At 46.8% G+C, this 21,199-nt stretch overlaps 1 protein-coding gene across 2 annotated transcripts in view; it reads left to right on the top strand.

The window, feature by feature from the left end:
* The window catches only part of LOC115121511 (probable E3 ubiquitin-protein ligase HERC1), a 45,132-nt gene that overhangs the window by 7,212 nt on the left and 16,721 nt on the right, over window positions 1-21,199 (top strand). For both annotated transcript variants that reach the window (XM_065012487.1, XM_065012486.1), the window contains exons 5-10: window positions 9,098-9,271; window positions 9,553-9,852; window positions 14,819-14,884; window positions 15,103-15,228; window positions 16,248-16,386; window positions 19,354-19,535. In XM_065012487.1, coding sequence (XP_064868559.1) covers window positions 9,098-9,271; window positions 9,553-9,852; window positions 14,819-14,884; window positions 15,103-15,228; window positions 16,248-16,386; window positions 19,354-19,535 — 987 coding nt within the window. The remainder of the gene's footprint in view (window positions 1-9,097; window positions 9,272-9,552; window positions 9,853-14,818; window positions 14,885-15,102; window positions 15,229-16,247; window positions 16,387-19,353; window positions 19,536-21,199) is intronic.

The raw sequence follows: 21,199 nt of genomic DNA, 5'->3' as shown, positions 1-21,199 counted from the left end.
ATGGACTGACTCAACTCTGACTAAAATATACTACAGTATGGACTGACTCAACTCTGACTAAAATATACTACAGTATGGACTGACTCAACTCTGACTAAAGGATACTACAGTATGGACTGACTCAACTCTGACTAAAGGATACTACAGTATGGACTGACTAGAGGATACTACAGTATGGACTGACTAAAGGATACTACAGTATGGACTGACTAAAGGATACTACAGTATGGACTGACTCAACTCTGACTAAAGGATACTACAGTATGGACTGACTAAAGGATACTACAGTATGGACTGACTAGAGGATACTACAGTATGGACTGACTCAACTATGACTAAAGGATACTACAGTATGGACTGACTAAAGGATACTACAGTATGGACTGACTAGAGTATACTACAGTATGGACTGACTAAAGGACACTACAGTATGGACTGACTCAACTCTGACTAAAGGATACTACAGTATGGACTGACTAAAGGATACTACAGTATGGACTGACTCAACTCTGACTAAAGGATACTACAGTATGGACTGACTCAACTCTGACTAAAGGATACTACAGTATGGACTGACTAGAGGATACTACAGTATGGACTGACTCAACTCTGACTAAAATATACTACAGTATGGACTGACTAAAGGATACTACAGTATGGACTGACTCAACTCTGACTAGAGGATACTACAGTATGGACTGACTCAACTCTGACTAAAGGATACTACAGTATGGACTGACTCAACTCTGACTAAAGGATACTACAGTATGGACTGACTAGAGGATACTACAGTATGGACTGACTCAACTCTGACTAAAATATACTACAGTATGGACTGACTCAACTCTGACTAAAATATACTACAGTATGGACTGACTCAACTCTGACTAAAGGATACTACAGTATGGACTGACTAGAGGGTACTACAGTATGGACTGACTAAAGGATACTACAGTATGGACTGACTAAAGGATACTACAGTATGGACTGACTCAACTCTGACTAAAGGATACTACAGTATGGACTGACTAGAGGGTACTACAGTATGGACTGACTAAAATATACTACAGTATGGACTGACTCAACTCTGACTAAAATATACTACAGTATGGACTGACTCAACTCTGACTAAAGGATACTACAGTATGGACTGACTCAACTCTGACTAAAGGATACTACAGTATGGACTGACTAGAGGATACTACAGTATGGACTGACTCAACTCTGACTAAAATATACTACAGTATGGACTGACTCAACTCTGACTAAAGGATACTACAGTATGGACTGACTAGAGGATACTACAGTATGGACTGACTAAAGGATACTACAGTATGGACTGACTAAAGGATACTACAGTATGGACTGACTCAACTCTGACTAAAGGATACTACAGTATGGACTGACTAGAGTATACTACAGTATGGACTGACTAAAGGACACTACAGTATGGACTGACTCAACTCTGACTAAAGGATACTACAGTATGGACTGACTAAAGGATACTACAGTATGGACTGACTCAACTCTGACTAAAGGATACTACAGTATGGACTGACTCAACTCTGACTAAAGGATACTACAGTATGGACTGACTCAACTCTGACTAGAGGATACTACAGTATGGACTGACTAGAGGATACTACAGTATGGACTGACTCAACTCTGACTAAAGGATACTACAGTATGGACTGACTCAACTCTGACTAAAGGATACTACAGTATGGACTGACTCAACTCTGACTAAAGGATACTACAGTATGGACTGACTAGAGGATACTACAGTATGGACTGACTCAACTCTGACTAAAATATACTACAGTATGGACTGACTCAACTCTGACTAAAATATACTACAGTATGGACTGACTCAACTCTGACTAAAGGATACTACAGTATGGACTGACTCAACTCTGACTAAAGGATACTACAGTATGGACTGACTAGAGGATACTACAGTATGGACTGACTAAAGGATACTACAGTATGGACTGACTAAAGGATACTACAGTATGGACTGACTCAACTCTGACTAAAGGATACTACAGTATGGACTGACTAAAGGATACTACAGTATGGACTGACTAGAGGATACTACAGTATGGACTGACTCAACTATGACTAAAGGATACTACAGTATGGACTGACTAAAGGATACTACAGTATGGACTGACTAGAGTATACTACAGTATGGACTGACTAAAGGACACTACAGTATGGACTGACTCAACTCTGACTAAAGGATACTACAGTATGGACTGACTAAAGGATACTACAGTATGGACTGACTCAACTCTGACTAAAGGATACTACAGTATGGACTGACTCAACTCTGACTAAAGGATACTACAGTATGGACTGACTAGAGGATACTACAGTATGGACTGACTCAACTCTGACTAAAATATACTACAGTATGGACTGACTAAAGGATACTACAGTATGGACTGACTCAACTCTGACTAGAGGATACTACAGTATGGACTGACTCAACTCTGACTAAAGGATACTACAGTATGGACTGACTCAACTCTGACTAAAGGATACTACAGTATGGACTGACTAGAGGATACTACAGTATGGACTGACTCAACTCTGACTAAAATATACTACAGTATGGACTGACTCAACTCTGACTAAAATATACTACAGTATGGACTGACTAGAGGGTACTACAGTATGGACTGACTAAAGGATACTACAGTATGGACTGACTAAAGGATACTACAGTATGGACTGACTCAACTCTGACTAAAGGATACTACAGTATGGACTGACTAAAGGATACTACAGTATGGACTGACTAAAGGATACTACAGTATGGACTGACTAAAGGATACTACAGTATGGACTGACTCAACTCTGACTAGAGTATACTACAGTATGGACTGACTAAAGGACACTACAGTATGGACTGACTCAACTCTGACTAAAGGATACTACAGTATGGACTGACTAAAGGATACTACAGTATGGACTGACTCAACTCTGACTAAAGGATACTACAGTATGGACTGACTCAACTCTGACTAAAGGATACTACAGTATGGACTGACTCAACTCTGACTAGAGGATACTACAGTATGGACTGACTAGAGGATACTACAGTATGGACTGACTCAACTCTGACTAAAGGATACTACAGTATGGACTGACTCAACTCTGACTAAAGGATACTACAGTATGGACTGACTCAACTCTGACTAAAGGATACTACAGTATGGACTGACTAGAGGATACTACAGTATGGACTGACTCAACTCTGACTAAAATATACTACAGTATGGACTGACTCAACTCTGACTAAAATATACTACAGTATGGACTGACTCAACTCTGACTAAAGGATACTACAGTATGGACTGACTCAACTCTGACTAAAGGATACTACAGTATGGACTGACTAGAGGATACTACAGTATGGACTGACTAAAGGATACTACAGTATGGACTGACTAAAGGATACTACAGTATGGACTGACTCAACTCTGACTAAAGGATACTACAGTATGGACTGACTAAAGGATACTACAGTATGGACTGACTAGAGGATACTACAGTATGGACTGACTCAACTCTGACTAAAGGATACTACAGTATGGACTGACTAAAGGATACTACAGTATGGACTGACTAGAGTATACTACAGTATGGACTGACTAAAGGACACTACAGTATATACTGACTCAACTCTGACTAAAGGATACTACAGTATGGACTGACTAAAGGATACTACAGTATGGACTGACTCAACTCTGACTAAAGGATACTACAGTATGGACTGACTCAACTCTGACTAAAGGATACTACAGTATGGACTGACTCAACTCTGACTAGAGGATACTACAGTATGGACTGACTCAACTGACTAAAGGATACTACAGTATGGACTGACTCAACTCTGACTAGAGGATACTACAGTATGGACTGACTCAACTCTGACTAAAGGATACTACAGTATGGACTGACTCAACTCTGACTAAAGGATACTACAGTATGGACTGACTCAACTCTGACTAGAGGATACTACAGTATGGACTGACTCATCTCTGACTAAAGGATACTACAGTATGGACTGACTCAACTCTGACTAAAGGATACTACAGTATGGACTGACTCAACTCTGACTAAAATATACTACAGTATGGACTGACTCAACTCTGACTAAAGGATACTACAGTATGGACTGACTAGAGGATACTACAGTATGGACTGACTCAACTCTGACTAAAGGATACTACAGTATGGACTGACTAGAGGATACTACAGTATGGACTGACTCAACTCTGACTAAAGGATACTACAGTATGGACTGACTAAAGGATACTACAGTATGGACTGACTAAAGGATACTACAGTATGGACTGACTCAACTCTGACTAAAGGATACTACAGTATGGACTGACTCAACTCTCACTAAAGGATACTACAGTATGGACTGACTCAACTCTGACTAGAGGATACTACAGTATGGACTGACTCAACTCTCACTAAAGGATACTACAGTATGTACTGACTCAACTCTGACTAGAGGATACTACAGTATGGACTGACTCAACTCTGACTAAAGGATACTACAGTATGGACTGACTCAACTCTGACTAGAGGATACTACAGTATGGACTGACTAAAGGATACTACAGTATGGACTGACTCAACTCTGACTAAAGGATACTACAGTATGGACTGACTCAACTCTGACTAAAGGATACTACAGTATACTACAGTATGGACTGACTCAACTCTGACTAAAGGATACTACAGTATGGACTGACTCAACTCTGACTAAAGGATACTACAGTATGGACTGACTCAACTCTGACTAAAGGACACTACAGTATGGACTCACTCAACTCTGACTAGAGGATACTACAGTATGGACTGACTCAACTCTGACTAGAGGATACTACAGTATGGACTGACTAAAGGATACTACAGTATGGACTGACTCAACTCTGACTAAAGGATACTACAGTATGGACTGACTCAACTCTGACTAAAGGATACTACAGTATGGACTGACTCAACTCTGACTAGAGGATACTACAGTATGGACTGACTCAACTCTGACTAAAGGATACTACAGTATGGACTGACTCAACTCTGACTAAAGGATACTACAGTATGGACTGACTCAGCTCTGACTAAAGGATACTACAGTATGGACTGACTAAAGGATACTACAGTATGGACTGACTCAACTCTGACTAAAGGATACTACAGTATGGACTGACTCAACTCTCACTAAAGGATACTACAGTATGGACTGACTCAACTCTGACTAGAGGATACTACAGTATGGACTGACTCAACTCTGACTAAAGGATACTACAGTATGGACTGACTCAACTCTGACTAGAGGATACTACAGTATGGACTGACTAAAGGATACTACAGTATGGACTGACTCAACTCTGACTAAAGGATACTACAGTATGGACTGACTCAACTCTGACTAAAGGATACTACAGTATGGACTGACTAGAGGATACTACAGTATGGACTGACTCAACTCTGACTAAAGGATACTACAGTATGGACTGACTCAACTCTGACTAAAGGATACTACAGTATGGACTGACTCAACTCTGACTAAAGGACACTACAGTATGGACTGACTCAACTCTGACTAAAGGATACTACAGTATGGACTGACTCAACTCTGACTAGAGGATACTACAGTATGGACTGACTCAACTCTGACTAAAGGACACTACAGTATGGACTGACTCAACTCTGACTAGAGGACACTACAGTATGGACTGACTCAACTCTGACTAGAGGATACTACAGTATGGACTGACTAAAGGATACTACAGTATGGACTGACTCAACTCTGACTAAAGGATACTACAGTATGGACTGACTCAACTCTGACTAGAGGATACTACAGTATGGACTGACTCAACTCTGACTAAACGACACTACAGTATGGACTGACTCAACTCTGACTAAACGACACTACAGTATGGACTGACTCAACTCTGACTAAAGGACACTACAGTATGGACTGACTAAAGGATACTACAGTATGGACTGACTCAACTCTGACTAAAGGATACTACAGTATGGACTGACTCAACTCTGACTAAAGGACACTACAGTATGGACTGACTCAACTCTGACTAAAGGACACTACAATATGGACTGACTCAACTCTGACTAAAGGACACTACAGTATGGCCTGACTCAACTCTGACTAGAGGACACTACAGTATGGCCTGACTCAACTCTGACTAGAGGACACTACAGTATGGACTGACTCAACTCTGACTAGAGGATACTACAGTATGGACTGACTAAAGGACACTACAGTATGGACTGACTCAACTCTGACTAGAGGACACTACAGTATGGACTGACTCAACTCTGACTAGAGGATACTACAGTATGGACTGACTAAAGGATACTACAGTATGGACTGACACAACTCTGACTAAAGGATACTACAGTATGGACTGACTCAACTCTGACTAAAGGATACTACAGTATGGACTGACTCAACTCTGACTAGAGGATACTACAGTATGGACTGACTCAACTCTGACTAAAGGACACTACAGTATGGACTGACTCAACTCTGACTAAAGGATACTACAGTATGGACTGACTCAACTCTGACTAAAGGACACTACAGTATGGACTGACTCAACTCTGACTAAAGGATACTACAGTATGGACTGACTCAACTCTGACTAAAGGACACTACAGTATGGACTGACTCAACTCTGACTAAAGGACACTACAGTATGGCCTTACTCAACTCTGACTAGAGGATACTACAGTATGGCCTGACTCAACTCTGACTAGAGGATACTACAGTATGGACTGACTCAACTCTGACTAAAGGACACTACAGTATGGACTGACTCAACTCTGACTAAAGGATACTACAGTATGGACTGACTCAACTCTGACTAGAGGACACTGCAGTATGGACTGACTCAACTCTGATTAAAGGACACTACAGTATGGCCTGACTCAACTCTGACTAGAGGATACTACAGTATGGACTGACTCAACTCTGACTAAAGGACACTACAGTATGGCCTGACTCAACTCTGACTAGAGGATACTACAGTATGGACTGACTCAACTCTGACTAAAGGACACTACAGTATGGACTGACTCAACTCTGACTAAAGGATACTACAGTATGGACTGACTCAACTCTGACTAGAGGACACTGCAGTATGGACTGACTCAACTCTGACTAAAGGACACTACAGTATGGCCTGACTCAACTCTGACTAGAGGATATTACAGTATGGACTGACTCAACTCTGACTAAAGGACACTACAGTATGGCCTGACTCAACTCTGACTAGAGGATACTACAGTATGGACTGACTCAACTCTGACTAGAGGACACTACAGTATGGCCTGACTCAACTCTGACTAGAGGACACTACAGTATGGCCTGACTCAACTCTGACTAGAGGACACTACAGTATGGACTGACTCAACTCTGACTAGAGGACACTACAGTATGGACTGACTCAACTCTGACTAGAGGACACTGCAGTATGGACTGACTCAACTCTGACTAAAGGACACTACAGTATGGCCTGACTCAACTCTGACTAGAGGATACTACAGTATGGACTGACTCAACTCTGACTAAAGGACACTACAGTATGGACTGACTCAACTCTGACTAAAGGATACTACAGTATGGACTGACTCAACTCTGACTAAAGGACACTACAGTATGGACTGACTCAACTCTGACTAAAGGACACTACAGTATGGACTGACTAAAGGATACTACAGTATGGACTGACTCAACTCTGACTAAAGGACACTACAGTATGGACTGACTCAACTCTGACTAAAGGATACTACAGTATGGACTGACTCAACTCTGACTAAAGGACACTACAGTATGGACTGACTCAACTCTGACTAAAGGACACTACAGTATGGCCTGACTCAACTCTGACTAGAGGACACTACAGTATGGACTGACTCAACTCTGACTAAAGGACACTACAGTATGGCCTGACTCAACTCTGACTAGAGGATACTACAGTATGGCCTGACTCAACTCTGACTAGAGGATACTACAGTATGGACTGACTCAACTCTGACTAAAGGACACTACAGTATGGACTGACTCAACTCTGACTAAAGGATACTACAGTATGGACTGACTCAACTCTGACTAGAGGACACTGCAGTATGGACTGACTCAACTCTGATTAAAGGACACTACAGTATGGCCTGACTCAACTCTGACTAGAGGATACTACAGTATGGACTGACTCAACTCTGACTAAAGGACACTACAGTATGGCCTGACTCAACTCTGACTAGAGGATACTACAGTATGGACTGACTCAACTCTGACTAAAGGACACTACAGTATGGACTGACTCAACTCTGACTAAAGGATACTACAGTATGGACTGACTCAACTCTGACTAGAGGACACTGCAGTATGGACTGACTCAACTCTGACTAAAGGACACTACAGTATGGCCTGACTCAACTCTGACTAGAGGATACTACAGTATGGACTGACTCAACTCTGACTAAAGGACACTACAGTATGGCCTGACTCAACTCTGACTAGAGGATACTACAGTATGGACTGACTCAACTCTGACTAGAGGACACTACAGTATGGCCTGACTAAACTCTGACTAGAGGATACTACAGTATGGACTGACTCAACTCTGACTAAAGGATACTGCAGTATGGCCTGACTCAACTCTGACTAAAGGACACTACAGTATGGCCTGACTCAACTCTGACTAAAGGACACTACAGTATGGACTGACTCAACTCTGACTAAAGGACACTACAGTATGGCCTGACTCAACTCTGACTAAAGGACACTACAGTATGGCCTGACTCAACTCTGACTAAAGGACACTACAGTATGGCCTGACTCAACTCTGACTAAAGGACACTACAGTATGGCCTGACTCAACTCTGACTAAAGGATACTACAGTATGGACTGACTAAAGGATACTACAGTATGGACTGACTCAACTCTGACTAGAGGACACTGCAGTACAGTTTAAATCGGCTTCTTGTATGTATTTGACTCTTGGCCGACTTTCATGGTTCTGTTGTTGTCTTTGTCCTCAGGATGTGTTGGTGGTGAACTGCTCGACAGACTTCATGTCCTCTCACCAGGTGCTAGCCACCTGCCGGACGGCGCTGAAGAAGCAGGGGGTTGTGGGATTGAACATGGCTCCGTGCATGAGAGCCTTCCTGGAGAGGCTGCCTGTTATGCTGCAGGAGCAGTACTCATATGAGAAGGTACTGTGTGCGTGTGTGTGTGTGTGTCTGCCTGCTTCTGTGTGTGTGTGTGTGTGTGTGTGTGTGTGTGTGTGTGTGTGTGTGTGTGTGTGTTTGTTATTTGAAAGTAAATGATAGCCCAGTTTCATTCCAGGGTAATAGATCATAACTGTCTATAGCCTACCTACTTCCTTTTTTAATCCTAGTTGTTTTCACCGTAGTTGGTTGTCGTAGTCAGCGGTTACCATAACATATGTTATAACACCCACGTCTAAATGTGTACTTCCTGTTTGGTCCTCCAGCCCCACGTAGTGTGTGGAGAACAGCTAGTCCACAGCCCCTACATGCAGTGCCTGGCCTCCCTGGCCGTGGGGTTACACCTGGATCAGCTCCTATGTTCCCCTCCTGTCCCCCCCCACCTCCGCCTCTGTCCCCTGGAGCCAGCCACCTGTACCTGGTCACCCGGCGAGTGGGCGTGGCTAGACTGCTTCTCCACCACGGTGAAGGCAGCGGAGGCCCTGGCTCGGGGCAACACGTTCCCAGAGGCCTTTGCTGTTCCCGACCTGGAGCCTGTACCCAAGGAGGAGATGGTCCTTCTCATGGTGAGGTTTCTACAGAAGACAATGAACCTCTGTAGCTCTGACGGAGTGGATCTTTAAAAGTACAACTGTGGAACCAACTTCTCTGGTTGAAAACGCCTTATATAATATAACTATACTAATATATATCTATATTAGTTCAAATGTCCTAAAAAGTGTAAGTAGGTTTATTTTTGGTCTGTAAAGTCAGTATTTTTCCAAAAACAAGAGTTCTGTAAATTTGAGTACAAGAGTTGGTCAGGACTTGAAGGAAACACGGCACACAAGGAAACACGGCACACGTTTTATTTTAACTTGAGAAATACTGCACCAAATACTATAGACAGATAAAATGCACGACTAAAATCTCCTCTGCAAAAAAAACCTGTCTAAATTAATGACAGATTTCTTGAGTTATCTTTCATTAAATTCTTAGACTATTTTGAGGAAGTGTTACTGTCTTTGTTCCTGTGGCGTCTCATGAGGAAGTGTTACTGTCTTTGTTCCTGTGGCGTCTCATGAGGAAGTGTTACTGTCTTTGTTCCTGTGGCGTCTCATGAGGAAGTGTTACTGTCTTTGTTCCTGTGGCGTCTCATGAGGAAGTGTTACTGTCTTTGTTCCTGTGGCGTCTCATGAGGAAGTGTTACTGTCTTTGTTCCTGTGGCGTCTCATGAGGAAGTGTTACTGTCTTTGTTCCTGTGGCGTCTCATGAGGAAGTGTTACTGTCTTTGTTCCTGTGGCGTCTCATGAGGAAGTGTTACTGTCTTTGTTCCTGTGGCGTCTCATGAGGAAGTGTTACTGTCTTTGTTCCTGTGGCGTCTCATGAGGAAGTGTTACTGTCTTTGTTCCTGTGGCGTCTCATGAGGAAGTGTTACTGTCTTTGTTCCTGTGGCGTCTCATGAGGAAGTGTTACTGTCTTTGTTCCTGTGGCGTCTCATGAGGAAGTGTTACTGTCTTTGTTCCTGTGGCGTCTCATGAGGAAGTGTTACTGTCTCATGAGGAAGTGTTACTGTCTTTGTTCCTGTGGCGTCTCATGAGGAAGTGTTACTGTCTTTGTTCCTGTGGCGTCTCATGAGGAAGTGTTACTGTCTTTGTTCCTATGGCGTCTCATGAGGAAGTGTTACTGTCTTTGTTCCTATGGCGTCTCATGAGGAAGTGTTACTGTCTTTGTTCCTATGGCGTCTCATGAGGAAGTGTTACTGTCTTTGTTCCTGTGGCGTCTCATGAGGAAGTGTTACTGTCTTTGTTCCTGTGGCGTCTCATGAGGAAGTGTTACTGTCTTTGTTCCTATTGCGTCTCATGAGGAAGTGTTACTGTCTTTGTTCCTGTGGCGTCTCATGAGGAAGTGTTACTGTCTTTGTTCCTGTGGCGTCTCATGAGGAAGTGTTACTGTCTTTGTTCCTATTGCGTCTCATGAGGAAGTGTTACTGTCTTTGTTCCTGTGGCGTCTCATGAGGAAGTGTTACTGTCTTTGTTCCTGTGGCGTCTCATGAGGAAGTGTTACTGTCTTTGTTACTATTGCGTCTCATGAGGAAGTGTTACTGTCTTTGTTCCTGTGGCGTCTCATGAGGAAGTGTTACTGTCTTTGTTCCTGTGGCGTCTCATGAGGATGTGTTACTGTCTTTGTTCCTGTGGCGTCTCATGAGGAAGTGTTACTGTCTTTGTTCCTGTGGCGTCTCATGAGGAAGTGTTACTGTCTTTGTTCCTGTGGCGTCTCATGAGGAAGTGTTACTGTCTTTGTTCCTGTGGCGTCTCATGAGGAAGTGTTACTGTCTTTGTTCCTGTGGCGTCTCATGAGGAAGTGTTACTGTCTTTGTTCCTGTGGCGTCTCATGAGGAAGTGTTACTGTCTTTGTTCCTGTGGCGTCTCATGAGGAAGTGTTGCTGTCTTTGTTCCTATGGCGTCTCATGAGGAAGTGTTACTGTCTTTGTTCCTATTGCGTCTCATGAGGAAGTGTTACTGTCTTTGCTCCTATGGCGTCTCATGGGGGGGAACAGCAGGAACTGCTGCACCCGCAAGACATGCGGAATCAGGGGCATTCAATCGCTCTTTAAGATTTACATTTACATTTAAGTCATTTAGCAGACGCTCTTATCCAGAGCGACTTACAAATTGGTGCGTTCACCTTAAGACATCCAGTGGAACAGCCACTTTACAATAGTGCATCTAAATCTTTTAAGGGGGGTGAGAAGGATTACTTTATCCTATCCTAGGTATTCCTGAAAGAGGTGGGGTTTCAGGTGTCTCCGGAAGGTGGTGATTGACTCCGCTGTCCTGGCGTCGTGAGGGAGTTTGTTCCACCATTGGGGGGCCAGAGCAGCGAACAGTTTTGACTGGGCTGCGCGGGAACTGTACTTCCTCAGTGGTAGGGAGGCGAGCAGGCCAGAGGTGGATGAACGCAGTGCCCTTGTTTGGGTGTAGGGCCTGATCAGAGCCTGGAGGTACTGAGGTGCCGTTCCCCTCACAGCTCCGTAGGCAAGCACCATGGTCTTGTAGCGGATGCGAGCTTCAACTGGAAGCCAGTGGAGAGAGCGGAGGAGCGGGGTGACGTGAGAGAACTTGGGAAGGTTGAACACCAGACGGGCTGCGGCGTTCTGGATGAGTTGTAGGGGTTTAATGGCACAGGCAGGGAGCCCAGCCAACAGCGAGTTGCAGTAATCCAGACGGGAGATGACAAGTGCCTGGATTAGGACCTGCGCTGCTTCCTGTGTGAGGCAGGGTCGTACTCTGCGGATGTTGTAGAGCATGAACCTACAAGAACGGGCCACCGCCTTGATGTTAGTTGAGAACGACAGGGTGTTGTCCAGGATCACGCCAAGGTTCTTAGCGCTCTGAGAGGAGGACACAATGGAGTTGTCAACCGTGATGGCGAGATCATGGAACGGGCAGTCCTTCCCCGGGAGGAAGAGCAGCTCCGTCTTGCCGAGGTTCAGCTTGAGGTGGTGATCCGTCATCCACACTGATATGTCTGCCAGACATGCAGAGATGCGATTCGCCATCTGGTCATCAGAAGGGGGAAAGGAGAAGATTAATTGTGTGTCGTCTGCATAGCAATGATAGGAGAGACCATGTGAGGTTATGACAGAGCCAAGTGACTTGGTGTATAGCGAGAATAGGAGAGGGCCTAGAACAGAGCCCTGGGGACGCCAGTGGTGAGAGCGCGTGGTGAGGAGACAGATTCTCGCCACGCCACCTGGTAGGAGCGACCTGTCAGGTAGGACGCAATCCAAGCGTGGGCCGCGCCGGAGATGCCCAACTCGGAGAGGGTGGAGAGGAGGATCTGATGGTTCACAGTATCGAAGGCAGCCGATAGGTCTAGAAGGATGAGAGCAGAGGAGAGAGAGTTAGCTTTAGCAGTGCGGAGGGCCTCCGTGATACAGAGAAGAGCAGTCTCAGTTGAATGACTAGTCTTGAAACCTGACTGATTTGGATCAAGAAGGTCATTCTGAGAGAGATAGCGGGAGAGCTGGCCAAGGACGGCACGTTCAAGAGTTTTGGAGAGAAAAGAAAGAAGGGATACTGGTCTGTAGTTGTTGACATCGGAGGGATCGAGTGTAGGTTTTTTCAGAAGGGGTGCAACTCTCGCTCTCTTGAAGACAGAAGGGACGTAGCCAGCGGTCAGGGATGAGTTGATGAGCGAGGTGAGGTAAGGGAGAAGGTCTCCGGAAATGGTCTGGAGAAGAGAGGAGGGAATAGGGTCAAGCGGGCAGGTTGTTGGGCGGCCGGCCGTCACAAGACGCGAGATTTCATCTGGAGAGAGAGGGGAGAAAGAGGTCAGAGCACAGGGTAGGGCAGTGTGAGCAGAACCAGCGGTGCCGTTTGACTTAGCAAACGAGGATCGGATGTCGTCGACCTTCTTTTCAAAATGGTTGACGAAGTCATCTGCAGAGAGGGAGGAGGGGGGGGGAGGGGGAGGAGGATTCAGGAGGGAGGAGAAGGTGGCAAAGAGCTTCCTAGGGTTAGAGGCAGATGCTTGGACTTTAGAGTGGTAGAAAGTGGCTTTAGCAGCATGTAACCAACATTTGGGCTAGAAGCTGACTTGTCTCTCTAAGATGTAACCAACATTTGGACTAGAAGCTGACTTGTCTCTCTAAGATGTAACCAACATTTGGACTGGAAGCTGGCTTGTCTCTCTAAGATGTAACCAACATTTTGACTAGAAGCTGACTTGTCTCTCTAAGATGTAACCAACATTTGGACTAGAAGCTGACTTGTCTTGAAGATGTAACCAACATTTGGACTAGAAGCTGACTTGTCTTGAAGATGTAACCAGCATTTGGACTAGAAGCTGACTTTTCTTTAAGATGTAACCAACATTTGGACTAGAAGCTGACTTGTCTCTAAGATGTAACCAACATTTGGACTAGAAGCTGACTTGTCTCTCTAAGATGTAACCAACATTTGGACTAGAAGCTGACTTGTCTTTAAGATGTCACCAACATTTGGGCTAGAAGCTGACTTGTCTCTCTAAGATATAACCAACATTTTGTATAGATTCTGGTATAGATTATAGGTTCTGGTATAGATTAAATCTCTCTCTCTGTACAGGACAACAGTACATGTGGTTCTGGTATAGATTAAATCTCTCTCTCTGTACAGGACAACAGTACATGTGGTTCTGGTATAGATGAAATCTCTCTTGTCTGTACAGGACAACAGTACATGTGGTTCTGGTATAGATTACATCTCTCTGTACAGGACAACAGTACATGTGGTTCTGGTATAGATTACATCTCTCTTGTCTGTACAGGACAACAGTACATGTGGTTCTGGTATAGATTACATCTCTCTGTACAGGACAACAGTACATGTGGTTCTGGTATAGATTACATCTCTCTGTACAGGACAACAGGACATGTGGTTCTGGTATAGATTAAATCTCTCTGTACAGGACAACAGTACATGTGGTTCTGGTATAGATTAAATCTCTCTGTTCAGGACAACAGTGCATGTGGTTCTGGTATAGATTACATCTCTCTTGTCTGTACAGGACAACAGTACATGGGGTTCTGGTATGGATGAACAAATCATGTCGTGGGCCACCTCCAGACCTGAGGTAAGATGTCTTCAGTGTTGGTTCAGGAATGTTTTCTCGTTTGTTTCTGGTCTCTATTACATGTTGGACACTGTCGTTCAGGTACTTTGAAGAGACACGTTGAATTGAAATGTGATAATCCCAGACTCGTCGTTGTTGTTGTCCTGTGGTAAAAGGTAGATGTTGAATGGCCTCTGTTGTGACAGACAATGAGCTCTCTGTGTTCCTGTTGTCTCCAGGACTGGCACCTGGGAGGGAAGTGTGATGTGTTCCTGTGGGGAGCTGGTCGACACGGCCAGCTGGCAGAGGCTGGCAGAAACATCCTGGTGCCCACCAACGCACCCTCCTTCTCACAGGCACAACAGGTAGACGGACACGATCAATCAAATCAAATGTATTTATATAGCCCTTCGTACATCAGCTGATATCTCAAAGTGCTGTACAGAAACCCAGCCTAAAACCCCGAATAGCAAGCAATGCAGGTGTAGAAGCACAGTGGCTAGGAAAAACTCCCTAGAAAGGCCAGAACCTAGGAAGAAACCTAGAGAGGAACCAGGCTATGTGGGGTGGCCAGTCCTCTTCTGGCTGTGCCGGGTTGAGATTATAACAGAACATGGCCAAGATGTTCAAATGTTCATAAATGACCAGCAGGGTCAGATATGAATAATCACAGTAGTAGAGGGTGCAGCAGGTCAGCACCTCAGGAGTAAATGTCAGTTGGCTTTTCATAGCCGATCATTCAGAGTATCTCTACCGCTCCTGCTGTCTCTGGAGAGTTGAAAACAGCAGGTCTGGGACAGGTAGCACGTCCGGTGAACAGGTCAGGGTTCCATAGCCGCAGGCAGAACAGTTGAACCTGGAGCAGCAGCATGACCAGGTGGACTGGTCAGTCCTGTTCTAAATGATTGTGGTCAGGTGTTCTCTGTTTGTCATGTTGTGAACAGAACTCTTCTCCCCCCTCTGCCCTCTCTCTCTCTCTCTCTCTCTCTCTCTCTGTGTCTCTCTCTCTCTCTGTCTCTCTCTCTCTCTCTCTCTCTCTCTCTCTGTCTGTCTCTCTCTGTCTCTCTCTCTGTCTTTCTCTGTCTCTCTCTCTGTCTCTCTCTGTCTTTCTCTGTCTCTCTGTCTCTCTGTCTCTCTGTCTCTCTCTCTCTCTGTCTCTCTCTGTCTCTCTCTCTTTCTCTCTCTTTCTCTGTCTCTTTCTCTCTCTCTCTCTGTCTCTTTCTCTCTGTCTCTCTCTCTCTCTCTCTCTCTCTCTCTCTCTCTCTCTCTCTCTCTCTCTCTCTCTCTGTCTCTCTCTGTCTCTCTCTCTCTCTGTCTCTCTCTGTCTCTCTTCTCTCTCTCTCTCTCTCTCTCTCTCTCTCTCTCTCTCTCTCTCTCTCTCTAGGTGGTGTGTGGTCAGAACTGTACGTTTGTGATTCAGGCTAACGGGACAGTGTTAGCCTGTGGGGAGGGCAGCTACGGCAGACTGGGTCAGGGCAACTCTGATGATCTGCATGTCCTCACCGTCATCTCAGCCCTGCAAGGTACGCTATGGAGGACTGTGTCTCAATGGTCTAGAGTGGCTTCCTCTACTTGTCTCCTTCCTCTACTTGTCTCCTTCCTCTACTTGTCCCCTTCCTCTCCTTGTCCCCTTCCTCTCCTTGTCCCCTTCCTCTCCTTGTCTCCTTCCTCTCCTTGTCCCCTTCCTCTACTTGTCCCCTTCCTCTACTTGTCTCCTTCCTCTACTTGTCTCCTTCCTCTACTTGTCTCCTTCCTCTCCTTGTCTCCTTCCTCTCCTTGTCTCCTTCCTCTCCTTGTCTCCTTCTTGTACTTGTCTCCTTTCTCTACTTGTCTCCTTTGTCTCCTTCCTCTCCTTGTCCCCTTCCTTTATTTGTCCCCTTCCTCTCCTTGTCCCCTTCCTCTCCTTGTCTACTTCCTCTCCTTGTCTCCTACCTCTAATTGTCTCCTTCCTCTCCTTGTCCCATTCCTCTCCTTGTCCCCTTCCTCTCCTTGTCCCTTTCATCTATTTGTCCCCTTCCTTTCCTTGTCCCCTTCCTCTCCTTGGCTCCTTCCTCTCCTTGTCCCCTTCCTCTCCTTGTCCTCTTCCTTTATTTGTCCCCTTCCTCTCCTTGTCCCCTTCCTCTCCTTGTCTCCTTCCTCTCCTTGTCCCCTTCCTTTCCTTGTCCCCTTCCTCTCCTTGTCTCCTTCCTCTCCTTGTTCCCTTCCTCTACTTGTCCCCTTCCTCTACTTGTCTCCTTCCTCTCCTTGTCCTCTTCCTTTATTTGTCCCCTTCCTCTCCTTGTCCCCTTCCTCTACTTGTCCCCTTCCTCTCCTTGTCTCCTTCCTCTCCTTGTCCCCTTCCTTTATTTGTCCCCTTCCTCTCCTTGTCCCCTTCCTCTCCTTGTCCCCTTCCTCTCCTTGTCTCCTTCCTCTCCTTGTCCTCTTCCTTTATTTGTCCTCTTCCTTTATTTGTCCCCTTCCTCTCCTTGTCCCCTTCCTCTACTTGTCCCCTTCCTCTCCTTGTCTCCTTCCTCTCCTTGTCCCCTTCCTCTCCTTGTCCCCTTCCTTTATTTGTCCCCTTCCTCTCCTTGTCCCCTTCCTCTCCTTGTCCCCTTCCTCTCCTTGTCTCCTTCCTCTCCTTGTCCTCTTCCTTTATTTGTCCCCTTCCTCTCCTTGTCCCCTTCCTCTACTTGTCCCCTTCCTCTCCTTGTCTCCTTCCTCTCCTTGTCCCCTTCCTCTCCTTGTCCTCTTCCTTTATTTGTCCCCTTCCTCTCCTTGTCCCCTTCCTCTCCTTGTCCCCTTCCTCTCCTTGTCCCCTTCCTCTCCTTGTCCCCTTCCTCTCCTTGTCTCCTTCCTCTCCATGTCCCCTTCCTCTCCTTGTCCCCTTCCTCTCCTTGTCCCCTTCCTCTCCTTGTCTCCTTCCTCTCCTTGTCCTCTTCCTTTATTTGTCTCCTTCCTCTCCTTGTCCCCTTCCTTTCCTTGTCCCCTTCCTCTCCTTGTCTCCTTCCTCTCCTTGTCCCCTTCCTCTCCTTGTCCCCTTCCTCTCCTTGTCCCCTTCCTCTCCTTGTCCCCTTCCTTTCCTTGTCCCCTTCCTCTCCTTGTCTCCTTCCTCTCCTTGTCCCCTTCCTCTCCTTGTCTCCTTCCTCTCCATGTCCCCTTCCTCTCCTTGTCCCCTTCCTCTCCTTGTCTCCTTCCTCTCCTTGTCCTCTTCCTTTATTTGTCCCCTTCCTCTCCTTGTCCCCTTCCTCTCCTTGTCTCCTTCCTCTCCATGTCCCCTTCCTCTCCTTGTCCCCTTCCTCTCCTTGTCTCCTTCCTCTCCATGTCCCCTTCCTCTCCTTGTCCCCTTCCTCTCCTTGTCCCCTTCCTTTCCTTGTCCCCTTCCTCTCCTTGTCTCCTTCCTCTCCTTGTCCCCTTCCTCTCCTTGTCTCCTTCCTCTCCATGTCCCCTTCCTCTCCTTGTCCCCTTCCTCTCCTTGTCTCCTTCCTCTCCTTGTCCCCTTCCTCTCCTTGTCCCCTTCCTCTCCTTGTCACCTTCCTCTCCTTGTCTCCTTCCTTTCCTTGTCTCCTTCCTCTCCTTGTCTCCTTCCTCTCCTTGTCCCCTTCCTCTCCTTGTCTCCTTCCTCTCCATGTCCCCTTCCTCTCCTTGTCTCCTTCCTCTCCTTGTCCTCTTCCTTTATTTGTCCCCTTCCTCTCCTTGTCCCCTTCCTCTCCTTGTCCCCTTCCTCTCCTTGTCTCCTTCCTCTCCTTGTCCCCTTCCTCTCCTTGTCCTCTTCCTTTATATGTCCCCTTCCTCTCCTTGTTCCCTTCCTCTACTTGTCCCCTTCCTCTCCTTGTCTCCTTCCTCTCCTTGTCCCCTTCCTCTCCTTGTCCTCTTCCTTTATATGTCCCCTTCCTCTCCTTGTCCTCTTCCTTTATTTGTCCCCTTCCTCGCCTTGTCTCCTTCCTCTCCTTGTCTCCTTCCTCTCCTTGTCCCCTTCCTCTCCTTGTCCCCTTCCTCTCCTTGTCCCCTTCCTCTCCTTGTCCCCTCACTCTCCTTGTCCCCTTCCTCTCCTTGTCCCCTTCCTTTCCTTTTCACTGATAAGGAAACAGAGGAGGAAATTACCCCGCTGCAGTAGCTCCAACATGTCTGTTTCTCTGTCCCCCCCCCCCCCAAGGCTTTGTGGTGCTGTCTGTTAATGGGACCGTAGCTCCAACATTTCTCTCTGTCTGTCTCTCTGTCCGTCTCTCTGTCCGTCCCGTCCCCAGGCTTTGTGGTGACCCAGCTGTCTGTCTCTCTGTCCCCCCCAGGCTTTGTGGTGACCCAGCTGTCTGTCTCTCTGTCCCCCCCCAAGCTTTGTGGTGACCCAGCTGTCTGTCTCTCTGTCCCCCCCAGGCTTTGTGGTGACCCAGCAATCTGTCTCTCTGTCCGTCCCCCAGGCTTTGTGGTGACCCAGCTGTCTGTCTCTCTGTCCGTCCGTCCCCCAGGCTTTGTGGTGACCCAGCTGTCTGTCTCTCTGTCCGTCCGTCCCCCAGGCTTTGTGGTAACCCAGCTGGTGACGTCGTGTGGCAGCGACGGCCACTCCATGGCGCTGACAGAGAGTGGCGAGGTGTTCAGCTGGGGAGACGGAGACTACGGGAAGCTGGGACACGGGAACAGTGACCGCCAGAGACGACCGCGACAGATCGAAGCCCTGCAGGGAGAGGAGGTGGTGCAGGTACGTGAACCAACAAATCAGGGAGAGGAGGTGGTGCAGGGAGAGGAGGTGGTGCAGGGAGAGGAGGTGGTGCAGGGAGAGGAGGTGGTGCAGGGAGAGGAGGTGGTGCAGGTAGAGGAGGTGGTGCAGGTACGTGAACCAACAGATCCCTGCAGGGAGAGGAGGTGGTGCAGGGAGAGGAGGTGGTGCAGGGAGAGGAGGTGGTGCAGGTAGAGGAGGTGGTGCAGGGAGAGGAGGTGGTGCAGGTAGAGGAGGTGGTGCAGGGAGAGGAGGTGGTGCAGGGAGAGGAGGTGGTGCAGGGAGAGGAGGTGGTGCAGGTACGTGAACCAACAGATCCCTGCAGGGAGAGGAGGTGGTGCAGGGAGAGGAGGTGGTGCAGGGAGAGGAGGTGGTGCAGGGAGAGGAGGTGGTGCAGGGAGAGGAGGTGGTGCAGGGAGAGGAGGTGGTGCAGGTACGTGAACCAACAGATCCCTGCAGGGAGAGGAGGTGGTGCAGGGAGAGGAGGTGGTGCAGGGAGAGGAGGTGGTGCAGGGAGAGGAGGAGGTGCAGGTACGTGAACCAACAGATCCCTGTAGGGAGAGGTGGTGGTGCTGGGAGAGGAGGTGGTGCAGGTAGGTGAACCAACAGATCCCTGTAGGGAGAGGAGGTGGTGCTGGGTGAGGAGGTGGTGCAGGGAGAGGAGGTGGTGCAGGGAGAGGAGGTGGTGCAGGGAGAGGAGGTGGTGCAGGTACGTGAACCAACAGATCCCTGCAGGGAGAGGAGGTGGTGCAGGGAGAGGAGGTGGTGCAGGGAGAGGAGGGGGTGCAGGGAGAGGAGGTGGTGCAGGTACGTGAACCAACAGATCCCTGCAGGGAGAGGAGGTGGTGCAGGTACGTGAACCAACAGATCCCTGCAGGGAGAGGAGGTGGTGCAGGGAGAGGAGGTGGTGCAGGGAGAGGAGGTGGTGCAGGGAGAGGAGGTGGTGCAGGGAGAGGAGGTGGTGCAGGTACGTGAACCAACAGATCGAATTAGAGGTTCTACAGGTCAGTATCTCTACTCTCATTTAGAGGTTCTACAGGTCAGTATCTCTACTGTAATAGACTGTAGTCTACTGTCATGTAGAGGTTCTACAGGTCAGTATCTCTACTGTAATAGACTGTAGTCTACTGTCATTTAGAGGTTCTACAGGTCAGTATCTCTACTGTAATAGACTGTAGTCTACTGTCATGTAGAGGTTCTACAGGTCAGTATCTCTACTGTCATTTAGAGGTTCTACAGGTCAGTATCTCTACTGTAATAGACTGTAGTCTACTGTCATGTAGAGGGTCTACAGGTCAGTATCTCTACTGTAATAGACTGTAGTCTACTATCATGTAGAGGTTCTACAGGTCAGTATCTCTACTGTAATAGACTGTAGTCTACTGTCATGTAGAGGTTCTACAGGTCAGTATCTCTACTGTCATGTAGAGGTTCTACAGGTCAGTATCTCTACTGTAATAGACTGTAGTCTACTGTCATTTAGAGGTTCTACAGGTCAGTATCTCTACTGTAATAGACTGTAGTCTACTGTCATTTAGAGGTTCTACAGGTCAGTATCTCTACTGTAATAGACTGTAGTCTACTGTCATGTAGAGGTTCTACAGGTCAGTATCTCTACTGTAATAGACTGTAGTCTACTGTCATGT

The sequence above is a fragment of the Oncorhynchus nerka genome, linkage group LG27, assembly GCF_034236695.1.
Source record: "Oncorhynchus nerka isolate Pitt River linkage group LG27, Oner_Uvic_2.0, whole genome shotgun sequence".
Taxonomy (NCBI): domain Eukaryota; kingdom Metazoa; phylum Chordata; class Actinopteri; order Salmoniformes; family Salmonidae; genus Oncorhynchus; species Oncorhynchus nerka.
This window is presented reverse-complemented; position numbering and strand designations above follow the sequence as displayed.